This window comes from Oncorhynchus tshawytscha, linkage group LG10 (genome assembly GCF_018296145.1).
Source record: "Oncorhynchus tshawytscha isolate Ot180627B linkage group LG10, Otsh_v2.0, whole genome shotgun sequence".
NCBI lineage: Eukaryota > Metazoa > Chordata > Actinopteri > Salmoniformes > Salmonidae > Oncorhynchus > Oncorhynchus tshawytscha.
Genome location: NC_056438.1, coordinates 23,263,757 through 23,284,436, shown reverse-complemented (window position 1 = coordinate 23,284,436; position 20,680 = coordinate 23,263,757). Strand labels below are relative to the sequence as shown.

Here is a 20,680-nt window from a genome sequence, read left to right as displayed (position 1 = left end):
ACATGAATGACTACTGTGTCATGACAAAAATATTCTATCATTATGTTAATGCTCCTGACAACCTTATGTGAAGGCACCCTTCAGCTACAGGGTTCCCATGAAATGATTGAATTCCATAACAACACTGCTGTAACAATGGAAAGCATAGTTCTTTGTTCTCTATCCATTCCACCATCCCACCGCATGCCCTCGGTATTCCAGCTATGCAAGGAAATACTCATTAAGTGGCAATAAACTGAAATGTCATGAGGGGTGATGTAGCGTGAGATACCCTACCTTGGCATGTTAGTTGAGTCATCATGAACCACTTGTTGGCTGTGGCTGCTGGTTTCTGTTTGCTTAACCTCTCAATGGCCAACGCATAGTCACACCACAACATGATACTGTAGTAGGTGTTTGAACAACTGGCAAATCCTGGCTTCACAACCAAAGACTAAAGCCCAGGGGTGGAAGCATTAGTCAGGGGTTGACGATTCTCTGTTGGGGGATATGTGGAATTGACTATTGTTGTCAAAACACATCTTATTTATAGTTTTGACCCTTCTCATAGATTATAGATTGTACCCTTCTAACTTCATTCCAAATTCAAACTTTGTCTGACTTTTCTGGATCATAAGTGGTCTCATGTCGAGATAAGTCTAGCTTAATATTCACATGGTCTAATCCTCCCTATTCACTTCTTGATGACACTGGATCTACACAAAAGATAGCACAGGGCTTGTACTCCTCAAGATTAGAGGTCTGAAAACACCTGACAGAACTAACTAATGAAATCTGACCTTGCTCAGCTAAGCGTAACCTGGCCGCCCGCATCTGATCTCACTTCTCAGGAACTAGCCCAGACAAGCCAATCCTCTCATCAGCCAGCTCATGTTTCTTGAGTCTGGAGCGGTTAGGTAACTAACACACAACCCCACAGGCAATTAAAACAGCAGGTGCTTGGGATAGCTCAGCTGTCTATTGCATGTGTCGGGTTCTTGAGTTGTGCCACTGGGCTAACAGCTGTAGGCTACAATACTAGCTAGCAATACAGCGAGGAAAGGTCCTAATCATGCTGCAAATTCACACGTTTACACTATTGTCGCTTTTACTATTGTAAAGTCAATGTGATGTATTGCACGTTTGTGTGGTGGTAAAGGCGATTGTTGAGGCCTTCAAATGTTCCTCGGACCAATAGTCTGCTAATGTTGACAATTGGTCAAACCAGCTACATACTATATATCCACAAGGTTAAAGTTTGACATGGTCAAAAATGGCTTTGATTTACCTTTAGGTTGAAAATGTGAAAAGTCATTGATGAAATGACACAAGTCATTACTTCCAGTCAGAACCTCATATTCCAGAATTTCTGATGGAATTTTAAGGCAGCATTGTTCTTTTTTTATGGTGCCATCTTTGTTTATGATTCCAAGATACAGAAGAACAAAATTGACAATAAAATTATTTGGATAGCAGAAAAGGGAAGTTTTCCCACTTGGATAGAGGCAATTGGTGATTGGAGTATTTGTTTACATTTGGCTGTTTTGAAAAAGGAAACATGTCACTTGGTTTTGTAGGAGATGACTTAGTTCTGGGTGTCTTGGGGTGGTTCTCCCATTGAATTCTGAGTCCGTAAGCACAGACAATGCCTTAGCTTAGCAATAGCATGATAGCAAACAACACACACACACACACACCACACACACACACACACACACACACACACACCAACATCCACACTCATCTCATAGCTCTAGCCACAGTAACAAGTCACACTTTTTGACACTCCAACACTGTGAAGAGAAAAACCCAGCCAGAGACCTCTTACAAAGGTTTCATCAAGGGCGCAACTTTGGTTTTAGAAGTGGGGGGGGGACATAACCTGGCAGGCAGTCTGGGGGTCCTCCCTCAGAATTTTTTAATTCTAACAATCTAATATGACCTGTTTGGGGTCAATTTTGGGTCACTTATTATAAATAAGAATATAATAAGTTTCTAAACACTTCTACATGCATGTGGATGCTACCATGATTATGGATTGTGAATAATGATGAGTGAAAAAGTTAGACGCACACATATACCCCCCCAAAAAATGCTAACCTCCCCTGTTATTGTAATGGTGCAATATTAGCATGTCTTGGGGGTATGACATTTGTCAATCTAACTTTCTCACTCATCATTATTCACAATTTATTCAGGATTATCTGTAAGTGTTTAGAAACGTATTCTATTCTTATTTACAATAAAAGTGATTCCTAAATGACAATACATTATTTACCATGAATTGTTATTGGGCAAAATAATCTAAAACACAACCAAAACAGACAGCAAATGCACCCAAAAAATGTCTAGAGTCACAATCTTGATGTAGTCATTGCGTGCTATGAATGTGGGACTAAATACTTAACTTTTTACTACTCTAATACACATACAAGTGAATTTGTCCCAATACTTTTGCTCCCCTAAAATGGGGGGGGTATGTACAAAAAGTGCTATAAAATTCTAAACGGTTCCCCCAATATGGATAGAAATACCTCCAAATTAAAGCTGACTGTCTGCACTTTAACTTCATACTCATTGTTTGATTTCAAATCCAAACTTTGAGTATAGGGGCAAAAGAAGAAAAAAATGCTTCACTGACCAAATAATTAAAGAGGACACTGTAATTCCTATCATAGGCTTAATAGCAATGTAGAGATATTTTTAGTTGCACACAATATAGCTGGATTGCCCCATCTTGCCCGTAGGGGTCCACTGCCCTGCAGCGCCCCAACCCAACACACCTCACTCATCTTTAGGATCTTAGTGAAACATACATTATTGGTTTCAGGTGTGTTAGGCCATGGCCAGAGTGACAACCAACAGTACAGCAGACTCCCAGGGCCAGGACTGAGCAGCCCAGCAGCTAGAGATTGCCTAAATAGGTATATCCCCTGACATGAGCATGACTTCAATACAAACTCCATTTGTCGTACAGCATTCCATATAAGGCACCCAGACCGTATGAAAGTTGCACAGTACACTTTTAATCTTGTAATAAATACAATTTTGTGATACATAACTTGACATTTCTGACATCAATTTTGACATGGGAGGATAACCAACCCTCCAATTAATGGCAATGCATTTCTTAGCTGCTATAAATGCTAGGTTACACAGTTTTTTCTGATAAGTCTCCAGTATCAACATTTCCAAGCAAAGAAAAACAGGGAGAAGGGAGAATCTGTAGATATGCTGATATAAAATAGCATACTCTTTGCCAGAATCCATCCAGCCTTTACAAGACCATAACAAATAAAAATATGTCCCCTTTTGTGTTTTACACCTCCAGCAGAGGAATAACATTTCTGAGTGCCTGATATTCAGTTTGACTGGCATATAGCACGTTCTATGGATGGTCTTAAACTGCAGTAATTTATGTCTGAGATGATATGAACGTGACTGGGCATTCTAATATATCTGTATCCATTCATCATCATCAAGTCTCCCAGGTCACGTTGTTGTTTTACATGTTTTGTGTCATTTGTGTCATCAGGAAAAGCCTCCATCAACCCTGGATACAGTTTGGAAATCAACTTGAGGTTTATCAGACTGCCTTAATAAAGTACAGTAGTTTCAATCTTGGACGCTTCTGGCTTGTCCAGTGTTTGCCACACATAAATAATAGTGTTGCATCTGCAAATGTTCACCGTAGTGCCATAACAGACTGGTCTTCCCTGGTTGCCTGACCCTGCTGAGATGCCTGCTACCATCTGATCCTGCTCAGATGAGGCATGACAAAGAATTACCTTGGTGTACATTTAAACATTAAATGATCCAAGAATAGCATTAATGGTTCAATAATTGAAATGACCATTATTCCCAGATCCCAAACTGTAGCCCACCCATCAACTCAAGATGGAACTTTGTATCCATTCACTCATTGTTATAATATACTGCAAAATTCACCTGAGCTCCGTAGACTGGTCTTCCCTGGCTGTCTGACCCTGCTGGGACACTGGTCACAATCGGATCCTGCGAAGACATGATGAGCATAGTGTTGTGTACTGACTGTGCACCATGGCAGTGAAGCCTGTAGAGCTGTTTATACCTTGTCAGTGTGAAAAGTAGGGAATTAGCTAGTGAAACTGAAAGCGCAATAACTTTATATTGCTATACTGACTAATAAAAACATCAGAATATCAGTCTTCAATTTCATTCTTTGATTCAGATCTAGTGTGATTGAGGCAAAACTAATGGCTAAAGCTCACTAATGTTAGCCAACTTTTGGCTAGATCTAATGGTACACCAACTGGTGAAAACAAGTTGCTTTTACAACTTGTACGCTCTGTGCAGGTGTATGTGTGTTCCTAAATCCAGCCAGCTCATTACACCAAACAGCCTACCTGACCGCTCTGAGGCGTCCGCATGGTCCAAAAGCACACAGATGCCTCTTTTTGTATCACAGTGCAATTATGAAACTTGGGTGGACAAAATGCAATTTCAGAACATGGAGGGGGGGGGGTCACATCCCTCCCATCCCCAGTGAAAGATGCTGCCCTGGGTTTCACCCTTCAACCGGTCCGCTTGACTTCCCATGGTAATTGAACACTTCTGTTTTTTTTCTTTAAACTACTGTAGCTTAAGAAAAGGATTTCATGTGTAGGAGGACCTCACACAGACCACATGCTATACTGTGAAACAGCTGTCTGTGTGGACATCCTACAGTAAATTTAAACAGAGATTCTTTCTCTACTCTCACTCTGAAAAAGCTCCATAGAACAACCTGGGTTTGTTCTTTTGGGCTCTCATCCAAAAATCTTTACATTTTGCAACAGAAAAGGAACATTCGTTTCACATTGGAAAGGTCTAGGTAGTCAATTTTCTTCCATTTGGTGCCTAAAGAACATGACTAAGGATGAAGTAACTGCATTATGTATGACATTACTATCCTTTAGATATCCAAGAAAGTATCAGATTTGATATACTGTACATTTTCTGCTTAGATGTGTGGGTTTGGAGCCATTCATTTTAATCTTACAGTAGGTATAGCCTCTAGCTAATAATATATCAGCTGCATAAGCCACATTCGCACCTCACATCCTCATAAATCCTGAATCCACATGATATATTAGTCAGATGTGCAGGTCTTGTGTGACGCCGTAAGCCTCCAATAACAACTACCGCTTGGTGGATATTCTCAATAGAATTGCCTGTTAACTGTTACAAAAACAGTTAGACACAGTAATGAAAAGCCTATGGACTCTATGACATTACTCAAATAAAACCAATCAATAACTGGGGCTTGAAGGTAACTTTTATTAATTCAGCCTCTGAACAACTCAATACTGTGCTGGATGTACTTAACTAGGTACACATATATTGTAATATAGGATCTTAATTTGATCACCCTGTTGCTGGAGAAGCAGGTTTAAAAAGGCTTCTGAAGTTTGTTAATTTCCACTTGGAATCCCCTACAAAAATGTCCATAATTATAATCCCACATAATAATTCACATTTCCTGTTGCTGCAGGATTATTTTCCTGCTGTCGCAAACTGGCTCAAATTAAGACCCTACATCTGTAAGAGTGACTGACGCCATGTTAAAAAGGGGATTCATTGTTGTGAAACTATAACATGGGGTATCTAGCTAATGGTTTGAGTTGAATTAGGAAGCTCCAACTTCCTGGAGAGTGACCGGGTGTACAGGCTTTTGTTCCAGCCCAACACAATTGATTCGGCTAATTGTTGTCCATACTGAAAATGGTCAAAGGTTGATTATGTGAAACAGCTGTGCTAGTGCTAGGTTTGAGTAAAAGGCTGCAATAACTCTCCAGGTTGGAGACAGCTGAGATGGACCATATAAACTGGTTTCCTTCACCTACTATCATATTATGATAAAGTATGGTCATGGCAGACAATGACCATAAAAATAGGTAATACTTGAACGGTAAAATACTGTGAAACAATACTTCACATCTGCATTAGTAAAACTACACTACGTCTCATACGCACCCTCTCCTTTCCCTGAGTGTGTGACCATGTACACACACTTAGATACTTGGTCTGTAGAACTTCTGACCAAGAAACCAAAGCTTTAAGATCATTTCACTCCTGAAAAGGTGGTTTGCGTCACAAACAAAACGTTATTCAAATGTTATTCAGTCTAGAGTCTAGACTTAAATACGACAGTGACTTCACTATAGAAGAGGATGGACAGCAGTTTACAGTAGCATAAGCTTTAAATAATGGTCTTATTCTACCAATATTTTTCAGATATTGCTTAAAAGGGCCCTTAACCCTAAATATCATAATAACACAGTCCATATCTGAGCATAGAAAACTAGAGTATAAAAGATCTGAGTCACATTGTCCAGTGAATATTTCAGTCTACCTGCAGTAGCTTCTTGTAACCTTCTTGCGAAGGTTGCAAAATAAATGTACACATACCTGGTATTCAATCGATGCACCCACCCTGCTTGCTAGCGTCTGCGTGGCCAGGCGCTAAAATAGAAGTTGGTTCTATTTGTCAAACTCAACGCGCTGCAAGTCCTGCCTCTTTATCCTACGGTGTTTAGGAGCATATACCCACGTGGGTGATTGAAAGATTAACTGAGGTCCTCACTCCAGTCGGTTGTAGTAATGCAACGTAATGTTTTTTTGTTGTTGATATTTTTGTATTTTTACCCCTTTTTCGTGGTGTCCAATTGTTTTTAGTAGCTACTTTCTTGTCTCATCGCTACAACTCCCGTAAGGGCTCGGGAGAGACGAAGGTTGAAAGTCATGCGTCCTCCGATTCACAACCCAACCAAGCCGCACTGCTTCTTAACACAGCGCGCATCCAACCCGGAAGCCAGCCGCACCAATGTGTCAGAGGAAACACCGTGCACCTGGCAACCTTGGTTAGCGCGCACTGCGCCCGGCCCGCCACAGGAGTCGCTGGAATGCACCGTAAAGTTGGTTGCCAACCACCATATAAAGTCCAAAGAAGAGAAAGAAGCCTGAAGAAAGGAAGAGAGATGACGAGAAACTAATTTGGTTTACCGTTTTATCTGTCGGAGAAGAGGACCTTGTGCATTTCAGGTAAAATAACAACCCAATGTTTATATCCCGGGACAAATGAACTAGCAAGCTAGCTAGCTAAATTGCCATAAATGTTTAATGCTATTCGACCTGTCCACAAATTAACATAATTGGTTCAGAGTTTGTTTTGATATTTCAACCTGTGTGTCCTGATCGCTTCTGGTGTGGGTGAACAAAATCAACTTGCGCGCGTCCGGTTTGGTCAGCATGTTAGAGTTTAGGAATGGGTGTGTTCACATTTCAATACATATACAGTATATTAGGGTGAGTGTGTGTCTACACCAAGGTATGAGTCTTTGTCTATGCGTGTAGGGTGAGGTGTGCATGTGTGTCTAGGAGAGCACAGTGAGGGCAATTGTTCCCTTGGTCCTCTTCAGGATGCCCACAGCCTCCTCGTGGGTGACCCCCTCCAGACTCTGTCCGTTAACAGCCATAATCTGATCCCCCCGCTTCAGACGCCCGTCCTCTGACGCTGCCCCCTGGAGAACAGACACGCCAGGTTACCACAATTACAACTGTCATAAATGTACATTCAAAGGAATATATTTAATCGATATAACATACTAATACTGACTTGCTCTATGAAACATAATTTAGCGAAGAAAATTAGATTTCCCCTAACCTTCCCAAACACGGTTTTCACATAAATGGGCAGGTCTCCATGTGGGCTTCCAAAGCCACCAACAATGCTGAAGCCCAGGCCATCTGGGCCCCTGGCCAGGGTAATGGTCTTATATTGAGGAGGTCTGTAGAACAGAGAGAAATGTTTCTCAGGCCTTGTACGGGTTTGACAGAAACAACAGGTGTGTGTGCGCGTACATACCCCAGGTCGTCGTGGAAGATGCTAGTAGCAGTAAGGCTGGAGACTGAGAGTCCGGCAGCTGTCTGCTCCTGAGACGGGCCGGTCACTGTGGTATCACGCCCTGCTACCACCTGTTGGGTTTTGTTGTTGCAAGACAAATGATACATGAAAAGGTAATGTAGTTTAGTTTGTTCAGTTCATCAGCTCATTTTCGAGCACTGCAATATAGAACAATTTCATCATCAACATTTACAGACAACTTGACGTAGATGACAGCAAGCACATAAAACAAAACAGAGCTTTATACTGTACATGCTCAAGCTACCGATAATGGATAATATATCAATTAAGGGTATCTCAATCTCCACAGTACGCACCCTTGGATACAAGACTATACTGATCTTTTAGCAACAATGCATATACAACGTATATATGAAAACCTCTACTTCATCAGTATACTGTAGTTGGAGAATGACGTGAATTAGTCTTTCACTGACCTGCAGTTCGATGGTGCCGGTGGCATTCTTCAGCAGGGTGACGGCCTGGCTGTGGCTCATACCCTCAGTAGCGGTCCCACAGATACTGACGATCATGTCACCGATCTGGAGGGGTCACAGGGTTAGAGGTTACAGCATGTGCTAACCCCTTGGTCACAATGTTTGTAATACCGGTACATATGGGTTAGAGACACCAACTAATACTAAATCAATCCCTTAATCGTTCCCCAACCCCATACCTCCTAGGAATAATGTAACAAAGACGTATTTAAGGCATTGTATTGTAAACTAACAAAGACGTATTTAAGGCATTGTAGTGTAACAAAGACGTATTTAAGGCATTGTAGTGTAAACTAACAAAGACGTAGTTAAGGCATTGTAGTGTAAACTAACAAAGACGTCTTTAAGGCATTGTAGTGTAAACTAACAAAGACGTATTTAAGGCATTGTAGTGTAAACTAACAAAGACGTCTTTAAGGCATTGTAGTGTAAACTAACAAAGACGTATTTAAGGCATTGTAGTGTAAACTAACAGACGTATTTAAGGCATTGTAGTGTAAACTAACAAAGACGTATTTAAGGCATTGTAGTGTAAACTAACAAAGACGTATTTAAGGCATTGTAGTGTAAACTAACAAAGACGTATTTAAGGCATTTAACAAAGACAAAGACATATTTAAGGCATTGTAGTGTAAACTAACAAAGACGTATTTAAGGCATTGTAGTGTAAACTAACAAAGACGTATTTAAGGCATTGTAGTGTAAACTAACAAAGACGTATTTAAGGCATTGTAGTGTAAACTAACAAAGACGTATTTAAGGCATTGTAGTGTAAACTAACAAAGACGTATTTAAGGCATTGTAGTGTAAACTAACAATTTAAGGCATTGTAGTGTAAACTAACAAAGACGTATTTAAGGCATTGTAGTGTAAACTAACAAAGACGTATTTAAGGCATTGTAGTGTAAACTAACAAAGACGTATTTAAGGCATTGTAGTGTAAAACAGACTATTTAAGGCATTGTACGTATTTAAGGCATTGTAGTGTAAACTAACAATTGTAGTGTAAACAGACGTATTTAAGACGTATTTAAGGCATTGTAGTGTAAACTAACAAAGACGTATTTAAGGCATTGTAGTGTAAACTAACAAAGACGTATTTAAGGCATTGTAGTGTAAACTAACAAAGACGTATTTAAGGCATTGTAGTGTAAACTAACAAAGACGTATTTAAGGCATTGTAGTGTAAACTAACAAAGACGTATTTAAGGCATTGTAGTGTAAACTAACAGACGTATTTAAGGCATTGTAGTGTAAACTAACAAAGACATATTTAAGGCATTGTATTTAAGGCATTGTAGTGTAAACTAACAGACGTATTTAAGGCATTGTAGTGTAAACTAACAAAGACGTATTTAAGGCATTGTAGTGTAAACTAACAAAGACGTATTTAAGGCATTGTAGTGTAAACTAACAAAGACGTATTTAAGGCATTGTAGTGTAAACTAACAAAGACGTATTTAAGGCATTGTAGTGTAAACTAACAAAGACGTATTTAAGGCATTGTAGTGTAAACTAACAAAGACGTATTTAAGGCATTAAAACTAACAAAGGCATTGTAGTGTAAACTAACAAAGACGTATTTAAGGCATTGTAGTGTAAACTAACAAAGACGTATTTAAGGCATTGTAGTGTAAACTAACAAAGACGTATTTAAGGCATTGTAGTGTAAACTAACAAAGACGTATTTAAGGCATTGTAGTGTAAACTAACAAAGATTTAAGGCATTGTTTAAGGGCATTGTAGTGTAAACTAACAAAGACATATTTAAGGCATTGTAGTGTAAACTAACAAAGACATATTTAAGGCATTGTAGTGTAAACTAACAAAGACATTGTATTTTTAAGGCATTGTAGTGTAAACTAACAAAGACGTAAAGGCAAAAACTAACAAAGACGTATTTAAGGCATTGTAGTGTAAACTAACAAAGACGTATTTAAGGCATTGTAGTGTAAAGGCATTGTAAAACAACAGACATATTTAAGGCATTGTAGTGTAAACTAACAAAGACATATTTAAGGCATTGTAGTGTAAACTAACAAAGACGTATTTAAGGCATTGTAGTGTAAACTAACAAAGACGTATTTAAGGCATTGGTGTAAACTAACAAAGACGTATTTAAGTGTAAACTAACAGACGTATTTAAGGCATTGTAGTGTAAACTAACAAAGACGTATTTAAGGCATTGTAGTGTAAACTAACAAAGACGTATTTAAGGCATTGTAGTGTAAACTAACAGACATATTTAAGGCATTGTAGTGTAAACTAACAGACATATTTAAGGCATTGTAGTGTAAACTAACAAAGACGTATTTAAGGCATTGTAGTGTAAACTAACAAAGACGTATTTAAGGCATTGTAGTGTAAACTAACAAAGACGTATTTAAGGCATTGTAGTGTAAACTAACAAAGACGTATTTAAGGCATTGTAGTGTAAACTAACAAAGACGTATTTAAGGCATTGTAGTGTAAACTAACAGACGTATTTAAGGCATTGTAGTGTAAACTAACAAAGAAACTAACAAAGACGTATTTAAGGCATTGTAGTGTAAACTAACAAAGACGTATTTAAGGCATTGTAGTGTAAACTAACAAAGACGTATTTAAGGCATTGTAGTGTAAACTAACAAAGACGTATTTAAGGCATTGTAGTGTAAACTAACAAAGACGTATTTAAGGCATTGTAGTGTAAACTAACAAAGACGTATTTAAGGCATTGTAGTGTAAACTAACAAAGACGTATTTAAGGCATTGTAGTGTAAACTAACAAAGACGTATTTAAGGCATTGTAGTGTAAACTAACAAAGACGTATTTAAGGCATTGTATTTAAGGCATTGTAGTGTAAACTAACAAAGACATATTTAAGGCATTGTAGTGTAAACTAACAAAGACGTATTTAAGGCATTGTAGTGTAAACTAACAAAGACATTTAAGGCATTGTAGTGTAAACTAACAAAGACAATTTAACATATTTAAGGCATTGTAGTGTAAAACTAACAAAGACGTATTTAAGGCATTGTAGTGTAAACTAACAAAGACGTATTTAAGGCATTTAAGTTGTGTAAACTAACAAAGACGTATTTAAGGCATTGTAGTGTAAACTAACAAAGACGTATTTAAGGCTAACAAAGACGTTTTAAGGCATTGTGTAAACTAACAAAGACGTATTTAAGGCATTGTAGTGTAAACTAACAAAGACGTATTTAAGGCATTGTAGTGTAAACTAACAAAGACGCATTGTAGTGTAAACTAACAAAGACGTATTTAAGGCATTGTAGTGTAAACTAACAAAGACGTATTTAAGGCATTGTAGTGTAAACTAACAAAGACGTATTTAAGGCATTGTAGTGTAAACTAACAAAGACGTATTTAAGGCATTGTAGTGTAAACTAACAAAGACGTATTTAAGGCATTGTAGTGTAAACTAACAGACATATTTAAGGCATTGTAGTGTAAACTAACAGACATATTTAAGGCATTGTAGTGTAAACTAACAGACGTATTTAAGGCATTGTAGTGTAAACTAACAAAGACGTATTTAAGGCATTGTAGTGTAAACTAACAGACATATTTAAGGCATTGTAGTGTAAACTAACAGACATATTTAAGGCATTGTAGTGTAAACTAACAGACGTATTTAAGGCATTGTAGTGTAAACTAACAGACATATTTAAGGCATTGTAGTGTAAACTAACAGACGTATTTAAGGCATTGTAGTGTAAACTAACAGACATATTTAAGGCATTGTAGTGTAAACTAACAGACGTATTTAAGGCATTGTAGTGTAAACTAACAGACGTATTTAAGGCATTGTAGTGTAAACTAACAGACGTATTTAAGGCATTGTAGTGTAAACTAACAGACGTATTTAAGGCATTGTAGTGTAAACTAACAGACGTATTTAAGGCATTGTAGTGTAAACTAACAGACATATTTAAGGCATTGTAGTGTAAACTAACAGACATATTTAAGGCATTGTAGTGTAAACTAACAGACATATTTAAGGCATTGTAGTGTAAACTAACAGACATATTTAAGGCATTGTAGTGTAAACTAACAGACGTATTTAAGGCATTGTAGTGTAAACTAACAGACATATTTAAGGCATTGTAGTGTAAACTAACAGACATATTTAAGGCATTGTAGTGTAAACTAACAGACATATTTAAGGCATTGTAGTGTAAACTAACAGACATATTTAAGGCATTGTAGTGTAAACTAACAGACATATTTAAGGCATTGTAGTGTAAACTAACAGACATATTTAAGGCATTGTAGTGTAAACTAACAGACATATTTAATTTCACTGTTAGTCCACACTTAAAATTTGATTTGAAGGGGTTCGCGGAAGGAAGATAGTGGTTTGTACTGATAGAGAATATTGATCATGCATCATAAAGCAATATATTATAATAATACTGACTTAGTAATGATAAAATAAGAAAACTACTGATAAAGTTAATGTAGGCTAAATCTAATGCAAGCAAACCATATCCAGTATTTCTAAACCACTGCTTTGTGTTTCGCCTGTTTTAGTTCACCCATTCTTCTTGTTCTTTTGAAGGGATACCAACATAGATATTCTATTCAAGACATCCACACAGTCCCTCTATTCTGTTACATTTTATGGGTTCAGTGCAGTATAACTAGATTTATGGTCTCCTATGGCTTACTGCTCTACTATTGTCTGCTGCCAGCCTGTCTGTGGGGGCTACAATGGTCAGTTTGTCTGTCCTTCTGCAGGAGGCCATTGCTTTCAGCTGTAAAGGCCCTTAACACTAATAGAACCAACCTACGTGATGACTTGAGACTGACTACAGGCAGTATTTAGACTTGAGATAAAATTTTCACGCAAAGATTGACCAGAGTTACATGCACAAATCTCAATAGCCCACTGTCCAAAATGAACCAGACACAAATAAAGGAGGCATACACTTATTGTAAGTGTAAATATTCTAAAGTTGACTTAAACCTGACGTTTGTGCTCGCATTTGGTGAATTTGTATGAACTTTCATCGATACGATAAAACTCCTTGCTGTTTGATTATTTGTAGTTCAAAACAAATCTCTTTCTCTCGTTTTGGTGAACATTTAGTGAATAGATTCCATGTGATTAGCGGAGTCTGACTTTCCTTGAGGGTCCTTGAAGTCAACAAACAACATAGCCCACATAACCCATATTCTCTTGATCAGGTCCCTACGGCTGCTGCTGTACCAACCCACCTTGAGTTTGTGTGTCTGGGCAGCGAGGCCGGTAGGGTTCATCATGGCGATGAAGATGGGCACATCGCCCAGGGGACTGCCCACTCCACCCGCAATACTGATGCCCAATGAATCAGTGAAACCCTATGAGGAAAGACAACCAATTACAAAAGTACTTCAAAATCACTATAATCAGTTGTAGTAAGTTACCTCACAAAGACAAATAAAATACATATTTAAATAGTGTAAAGTAGTTGGAGGCGTGCAATTTCACTATTTGATTTGGAATTTTCTTACCCCTTTAGGTATCAAATCAATAGAAAGAATTATTTGATAAAGTATTGAATTTGGCCTTTACTACTATAGCCCTGAGAAACACACCGAATACATCATTCATAAATGACGAAAAAAAAGAGTTAAAAAAATGATCATAAGAAACAAAGTTTTGAAGTGTTTGTCCTATCTATGAGATATAAGACATCTCAGGAAATACACATTATTTAACCCTTTTTTGGGTAGGCACAAAACTACCTTTAAACTGGTGCTGGTTACCTTCCGACGAGTCCCCGGGCACTTGTGGCGGTCATAGTGCAAAATGGAGACCACCTGTTCTGAGTCTAATAGTTTTGTAGGTCAAACTGTTCAGATGCTACAGCTACAGACGTGTTTGTGAGAAGACCGATTTTCGGGATGTCTCAAGGTCTGACAAACAGCGCTCTAGCTCTGCAGATATCGGCGGATCGAGACGCATCCAACGTAAAAACAGATTCCTCTAGCTTAAACTGACAGATTTGGATGGGGATTTTTTTATTATGTGACTTAGATTGACACAAATCGGCATGTTGCATCAATCTTAATACAAGGACAAGCTAAGAACAGATTTGTTTTTCAATATAATTATAAATATTATAAAAGAAAGCTGACCTTTGTGAATTCAACAATTCTGATCTCCTGGTGGTCCAGTGCTTTTTAAAAGAGTAAACAAGAGAAAACAAGAGTAAACAGCCAAAATGAATCGACTCAAATGAGACCACGACATGACGGCTAGCTTTAGCTTTCCAAACAGCTAGATGTTTATCAACTAAAAAAGGTCTTAGACTCCTGACTTGTATGTTGTACGCTGTCACAGTCCATCTGGAGGCTACCAGAGGAGGCTGACAGCGAGTGAGGGGTCACCTTGCAGCTGCCCGTTTCACTTATCTACCCAAACACAAGGAAAAAGAAACGTGAAATGAATGACAAATTGCTTTCCTTTATCTGAACTATATTTTAGGACTAAGGACTACCAATAGGATATAGAAGGAAGGAAGAGATCTAGGGAGTATTCAGTGAGCTGAAATATATTCAGATAGAACTGTAATGAATAGAGCTTACAAGGTGTCTACATGGGTCCTATCTGTTAGATGCATTTCTATCTGAACATTCTGTAACATTGCTCTCCTGAACAGGCCCCAGGATATAATTAAGGTTCAGAAAACAAAATGGCAGCATACCTGACTGCTCTGTGAGAACCTTCTCTCAGAGTGAAAGGGTCCGGCTTTAAATCTGCCCACCTCCATCACTATGGGTCCCACACCACACTGCAAACACAAACATGTAAACATATAAATAGCTTTTCAACTAAACAAACCATCCAAAGAAGAGATGCTAGTGATGTATTCCACACCAACTGGTCAGAAAAGAGCCAATACAGCACTCATTATACATTTCCTTTTTAAATACATAAATTATCTATCCATATCAACAATTTTAATTTGAGACAACAAAAATCCAGCCTAGACCAGGCTTTATTTGACCCTGCTTCCCATGGTTCACCTTCAGCAGTGCAGCCACTGACTCCTGGGTGGCGTTTCTGACATCCTCCTTGTTGACGGACAGGATCTGGTCTCCCTGCATCAGCCTCCCGTCACTCTCCACCACGCCCCCTTTCACTATGTCCGACACAAACACCCCTGTGTCGTTCCTGTTGTGGATAGAAACAACACACGAGTTAACCAGGGTTTATGTTGCGTTAATGTGAGTGCTTGGTCTCTGTGAATGTGTCTGTCATTTGTGTGTGAGCATTTTGCAGTTAGGATTCGATAGCAAATCAAATGACGTATTTTAAGCGGATCTTTTTTTGTGTTGTTCTAAAACGTTGTATTTAACTAATAGGCTCTCTCTGAGGACAATAAGGTATCTATCAATCTATCTAACAATCTATTAGGTAAAAATGCAAATCAAATGCCTGCCTCTTGCTGTGGTTCAGGTGTGGCGGTTCAGGATCTATAGATATGTTAAGGAAAAGCAGGTTCCAAAGCAGGTAGGATGACCAAAATACACTGAAGGCAGACCCAGGTAAAAAGAAATCCAGGGTATATCTACCTTGGTGTATGTGGGACTTATCTATACATCTATCTACTAGGGCAAGGGCTGGGTATCTTTGGGATTTGTTTCTTTTCCGATACCAGTTCCCGCTCAGACTCTTCAATTCGGTACCGGTTCTAGAAGGTTTCCTTTTTCGTTTCCTATGTTGAATGAAGAACACATTTACATCTTTAAATGCCTAATCTTCCTCATTATATTATCTTCATTTTCTTACTAGAACAAGTGTATATTAAAACAAGTGTTGGCGCCCCCCTGTCATCATTGATTTAACTAGTTTCTTAGCAAGTATAGCAACTAGTCAATACAATGACCAATGTTAATCACCGAGATGGGAAAGGTCAAACACCTTGACCCCCAATGCTAAATAACCTGTGGCATGCACACCCACACCAAACAATCCCCGTCATCACTGCAGGCCTGACTCCTCAAATGTCTAATTGGTTCAGGCAAACAGGAGAAGCATGTTACACACACACACACACACACACACACACACACACACACACACACACACACACACACACACACACACACACACACACACACACACACACACACACACACACACACACACACACACACACACACACACACACACACACACACACACACACACACACACACACTGGTGGTTGCCTGAGGTTTCTCTACTGGGGCCATTCCTGTGCTGTCTGTCTCCAGTGAGTTAGGGGCTAGAGGTCACACATCTCTGACACCATGTGTTGAGAGACCCTGAAGGCGTGTGTTGTTATCTACTGGGATAACACACTGAGGATGGCTCAGCATGACCTTATGTGACTCTGAATGAGTCAACACATTATTTAAACTATGTCCAATAATCTAATTGTGGTCTAAATAAAATAAAATAAAAAGATAAGTTCATTACTTGAAACAAGTGTATTAGTGCTGGGCTGGAACAAAAATGTGCCCCCTCCGTGAATGGGACTAAGAACCATTAGGGTCGTAGTTCATCTCTGATGGGTTGCTGCTCCTCCTATGCACATCCCCTCGGGGACATTCTCCCCCTGAATGGATATTTACCCTGCTCCCACCCCCAATGGACATTTATCATTGTTACAGTTGTAAATATGTATATATTATTATTAGCATTATTTTTTATTATCGTTTCATTCACTTCTCTTTTTGTCACGCCCTGACCATAGAGAGCCATCGGTGTCCTCTATGGTGTAATAGGTCAGAGCGTGACTAGGGGGCTTTTCTAGTTTTTTTAGTTCTATGTTGGTGTGTTTGTATGGTTCCAATTGGAGGCAGCTGAATATCATTGCCTCTAATTGGGGATCATACTTAGTGTGGTCCTTTTCCCACCTGCGATGTGGGATATTGTTTGTGTTTAGTGTTATGTGCGCTACGAACTGTACTTTAGTTTATTTGTTTGAAGTTTCACCTCAATAAATATGTGGAACTCTACTCACGCTGCGCTTTGGTCCACTCATTATAACGAACGTGACACTTTTTGACCTGCACTGTTGGAGCTCCAAGCTTAAGAATGTCACTGTACCCTGCAATTACATCTGCGATCCTGTGCATGTGACAAAAAAACTCATCTAATCATCCTAGAAAAAGAGAGCTTCTCTCCAACATATTTACGGTGTACATTTGAGGACATCCCTGTTTACGATGTACATTTTAGGCCATCCCTTAAATGTTTTCAGACAAACGTCCCTATAAGACTTATAGGTTCGAGTACCTTCTCCCCACGATGCTGAGGCCCAGGCCCTGGCCGGGCTTCTTGTTCAGCTCCACGGTAAAGGCATCCCACAGGTCCTCCTCCTTGTACTGGGCCTCATCCCTGAACACGCTCAGACGCACCCGCTGAGGGGTCTGCCGTAGCACGTTGATAGCTTCGTCATGAGTGGCCACGCGCAGGTCAATGCCATTCACCTACAGAGATGGAGAGGGATTAGAGGGGGAGAGAGAGATGAAAGAGGAAGAGATAGTGAGAGAGAAACAAACAGATCTGTCAATATAAAATGTGGCAGCAAGGGTACAATGGATAGCATGTTATATTGTTCCTATTTATAGAAACACTGTAGGCCCAAACACACGGACAAGCATGAATATTAGTGAAGAATGTGAATAATGTAACATACAGGGTCAACAGCTAGCATACATGTCTGAGGGTAGGCCTATACTTTAGTATAATTATACTTGTATTTTGAAAACCTTTTCTAATAATAACACCACAATGTACTTAGTTTAGAGCTGAGACGTGCAACCTATTTTAAAGTGATGCTAGAGGTTTTGTACAATTTCAGCCAGTAGTGTTGAAAGTAGCACACACGAGCCAAAACGGGTTCCCGAAGATTGTGCACAACGTCATCCAGTCGTATTATATGTTACGTCCTGCAAGTTATTCTTTTTTTAAAACCTGCAATTCGTATGATATGTTACGAATTCCAATTTGTACAATATGTTCAGAATTTGTAAGTGCTTAAGATCCCGTTCAACCTCTAAGGGTCCATATCAACGGGAAATAGCCCATTAGCGCTAGCATAGCCATGTATGGCTTTTCTCATAGCAGACTGAAATGGGTCGCTAATGACGTTGGTTCTGCTTGAGCCACAGAATGGGTGGCCACTCTCTCACCCTCCCCCTGACCCTATCATGAGCAGTATGAATACTACGGCTTAGCTGGGGGCCCAAAGTGAATTACTGAGGTGGGGCAATTAAGTCATAAGAGTATGTGTATATGTGTTGGTGTGTGTGTGCGTGCATGTATTGAAAGGGGGTGAGTGAGGTGCTTCCAGCCCCATTGACTGAGTTGCCATGACTAACGGCCCCCAGTCACACCCCTAGTCTATAACAAAGCAAAGGGCAAAAGGGTGGAGAGCTAGGCTGGCTATTAAGATGTCATTCTATATGACGTCATCTATACATATAATGACTATATATACACCATTTGTTTTCTATATTTATATCATTTTAGATGTAACATTTGAACAATTCTTCTTCAGATTCTATGAACCAAATCCTATCTTAAGAGTCACGGTGACATGAATGCAGTGTTATACTAGAGTGTGAAATACGGGTCTATATGATCTAGGATCAGTTTAGCCTTTTATTTCATGAGGAATATGGTTACAAGGATAGGAGGGTGGAACTGATCCTAAATGATGAATGCAGGCCCTGTTACATTCCATTACCTCCAGGATCTGGTCCCCAGCCCAAAGTCTCCCATCCTTGGAGGCAGCTCCCTCCTCATAGACCTCGTGAATGATGATGGTCCCCTGGAGAAAGAGAAGAGAAAGAAGAGTGTGAGAAAGGGGGAAAAACAAGTGCTAAAATACAAGAGGTGTGTGGCACGGTAGGAGGGAACAAGGAAAAGAGAGAAGGAAAAAATAGAAGATGGAGAGAGGAACCAAGGTGAAACAGAGATATAGTCAAATAGAGAAATGAAGAGAATAAAATGACAACGTGAAGGAGTTCAGGAATACATGAGAGATTAGAGACAGAGTGGAACAGGTTGACACTAGCTAGAGTCTGTGTGTGTAGATGTCTATGGGGGGGGCTCATTCTCAGGTCAAGGGTCACATTCCAGGATATTGTCTCCTGTGGTTGAGGACTGACTGAGCACATGGGGGGAGAGGAGGAGATGGGGTGTGTGCGTGTGTGACAGACTGCATTATTTCCTATAGTCCTTTGCCATTCCACTGCCTCCACAGCTATTTCAGACCTGGGATAATACTGCCAGCTCTAAAAGCACACAGAACCAAAGACTTCTAAGTGGGTGGCATATCTTTTAAGTTTGTATCATTGTGTAAGTAGTAGTAAGTAGTAGTAAGTAGTAGTAAGTAGTAGTAAGTAGTAGTAAGTAGTAGTAAGTAGTAGTAAGTAGTAGTAAGTAGTCTTCTCATGTTAGTGGTTGAACTTTTCCTTGTTTTATGTATTGTTTTAAAATATAGAATTGGACAAAAACCCAGTGTAAATTCTGATTTAAAGCTTCAGATAAATCTATGGAAAACTAACCCATATTCTTTGTCAGTATATGTCAGTTTGGAATCTGTTAATTGGGATCCAACAACCGTTCTGTCATAGATTATTCAAAAATACACATTTTGTTATTATTCTACAATACAAGGGGACACTTCAAAAACTCACAGTCATCACAGAGCTACCCCTGGCACTCTGACCTACCAATAGAGTGTCACAGCCCCCCACGATGCTGAGGCCCAGGCCCGTGTGGCCTTTGGAGATGTCTATGGTGGTCTCACAGCCGGGGATGATGGGACAGGTCACAGGGTCAGAGGAGGCCAGAGTACCAGGGGTGGACGAGCGACTTGAGCCTGATGAGAGAGTGGGAAATTGAGATGAAAATATCGAAGAAATGTTTTCATTCTAGCCTGGTCCCAGATTTTTGTGCTTTTAGCCAATTCCTCAGATTATTATTGGCATGCTATTCAATAAGGCAATGACAAAACATATTCAGAGGAGTTGGCTAAAGCACCTATTAATTTGATGGCAGGCTAAAATGGTGGCAGGATAACATAGTGGTTAGAGCGTTGGACTAGTAACCGAAAGGTTGCAAGTTCAAACCCCTGAGCTGACAAGGTACAAATCTGTCGTTCTGCCCCTGAACAGGCAGTTAACCCACTGTTCCTAGGCCGTCATTGCAAATAAGAATCTGTTCTTAACTGACTTGCCTAGTTAAATAAAGGTCAATTAAAAATCAGACTTGAATATATTAATTCA

At 39.4% G+C, this 20,680-nt stretch overlaps 1 protein-coding gene across 4 annotated transcripts in view; it reads right to left on the bottom strand.

The window, feature by feature from the left end:
- Positions 1-2,983: 2,983 nt before the first annotated feature.
- LOC112259969 (multiple PDZ domain protein) overlaps positions 2,984-20,680 on the bottom strand; it is a 74,532-nt gene continuing 56,835 nt past the window's right edge. For 3 of the 4 annotated variants that reach the window (XM_042328360.1, XM_024434690.2, XM_024434694.2), the window contains 14 exons: positions 20,126-20,274; positions 19,135-19,218; positions 17,679-17,872; positions 16,051-16,110; positions 15,419-15,566; positions 15,097-15,183; positions 14,710-14,803; positions 14,528-14,568; positions 13,625-13,747; positions 8,341-8,445; positions 7,865-7,974; positions 7,664-7,787; positions 3,928-7,520; positions 2,984-3,737 (listed from right to left, as the gene is read on the bottom strand). In XM_042328360.1, the coding sequence (XP_042184294.1) occupies positions 7,374-7,520; positions 7,664-7,787; positions 7,865-7,974; positions 8,341-8,445; positions 13,625-13,747; positions 14,528-14,568; positions 14,710-14,803; positions 15,097-15,183; positions 15,419-15,566; positions 16,051-16,110; positions 17,679-17,872; positions 19,135-19,218; positions 20,126-20,274 (1,466 nt within the window). In that variant the 3' untranslated portion in view covers positions 2,984-3,737; positions 3,928-7,373. The remainder of the gene's footprint in view (positions 3,738-3,927; positions 7,521-7,663; positions 7,788-7,864; positions 7,975-8,340; positions 8,446-13,624; positions 13,748-14,527; positions 14,569-14,709; positions 14,804-15,096; positions 15,184-15,418; positions 15,567-16,050; positions 16,111-17,678; positions 17,873-19,134; positions 19,219-20,125; positions 20,275-20,680) is intronic. The other variant, XM_042328361.1, reaches the window with a different exon arrangement.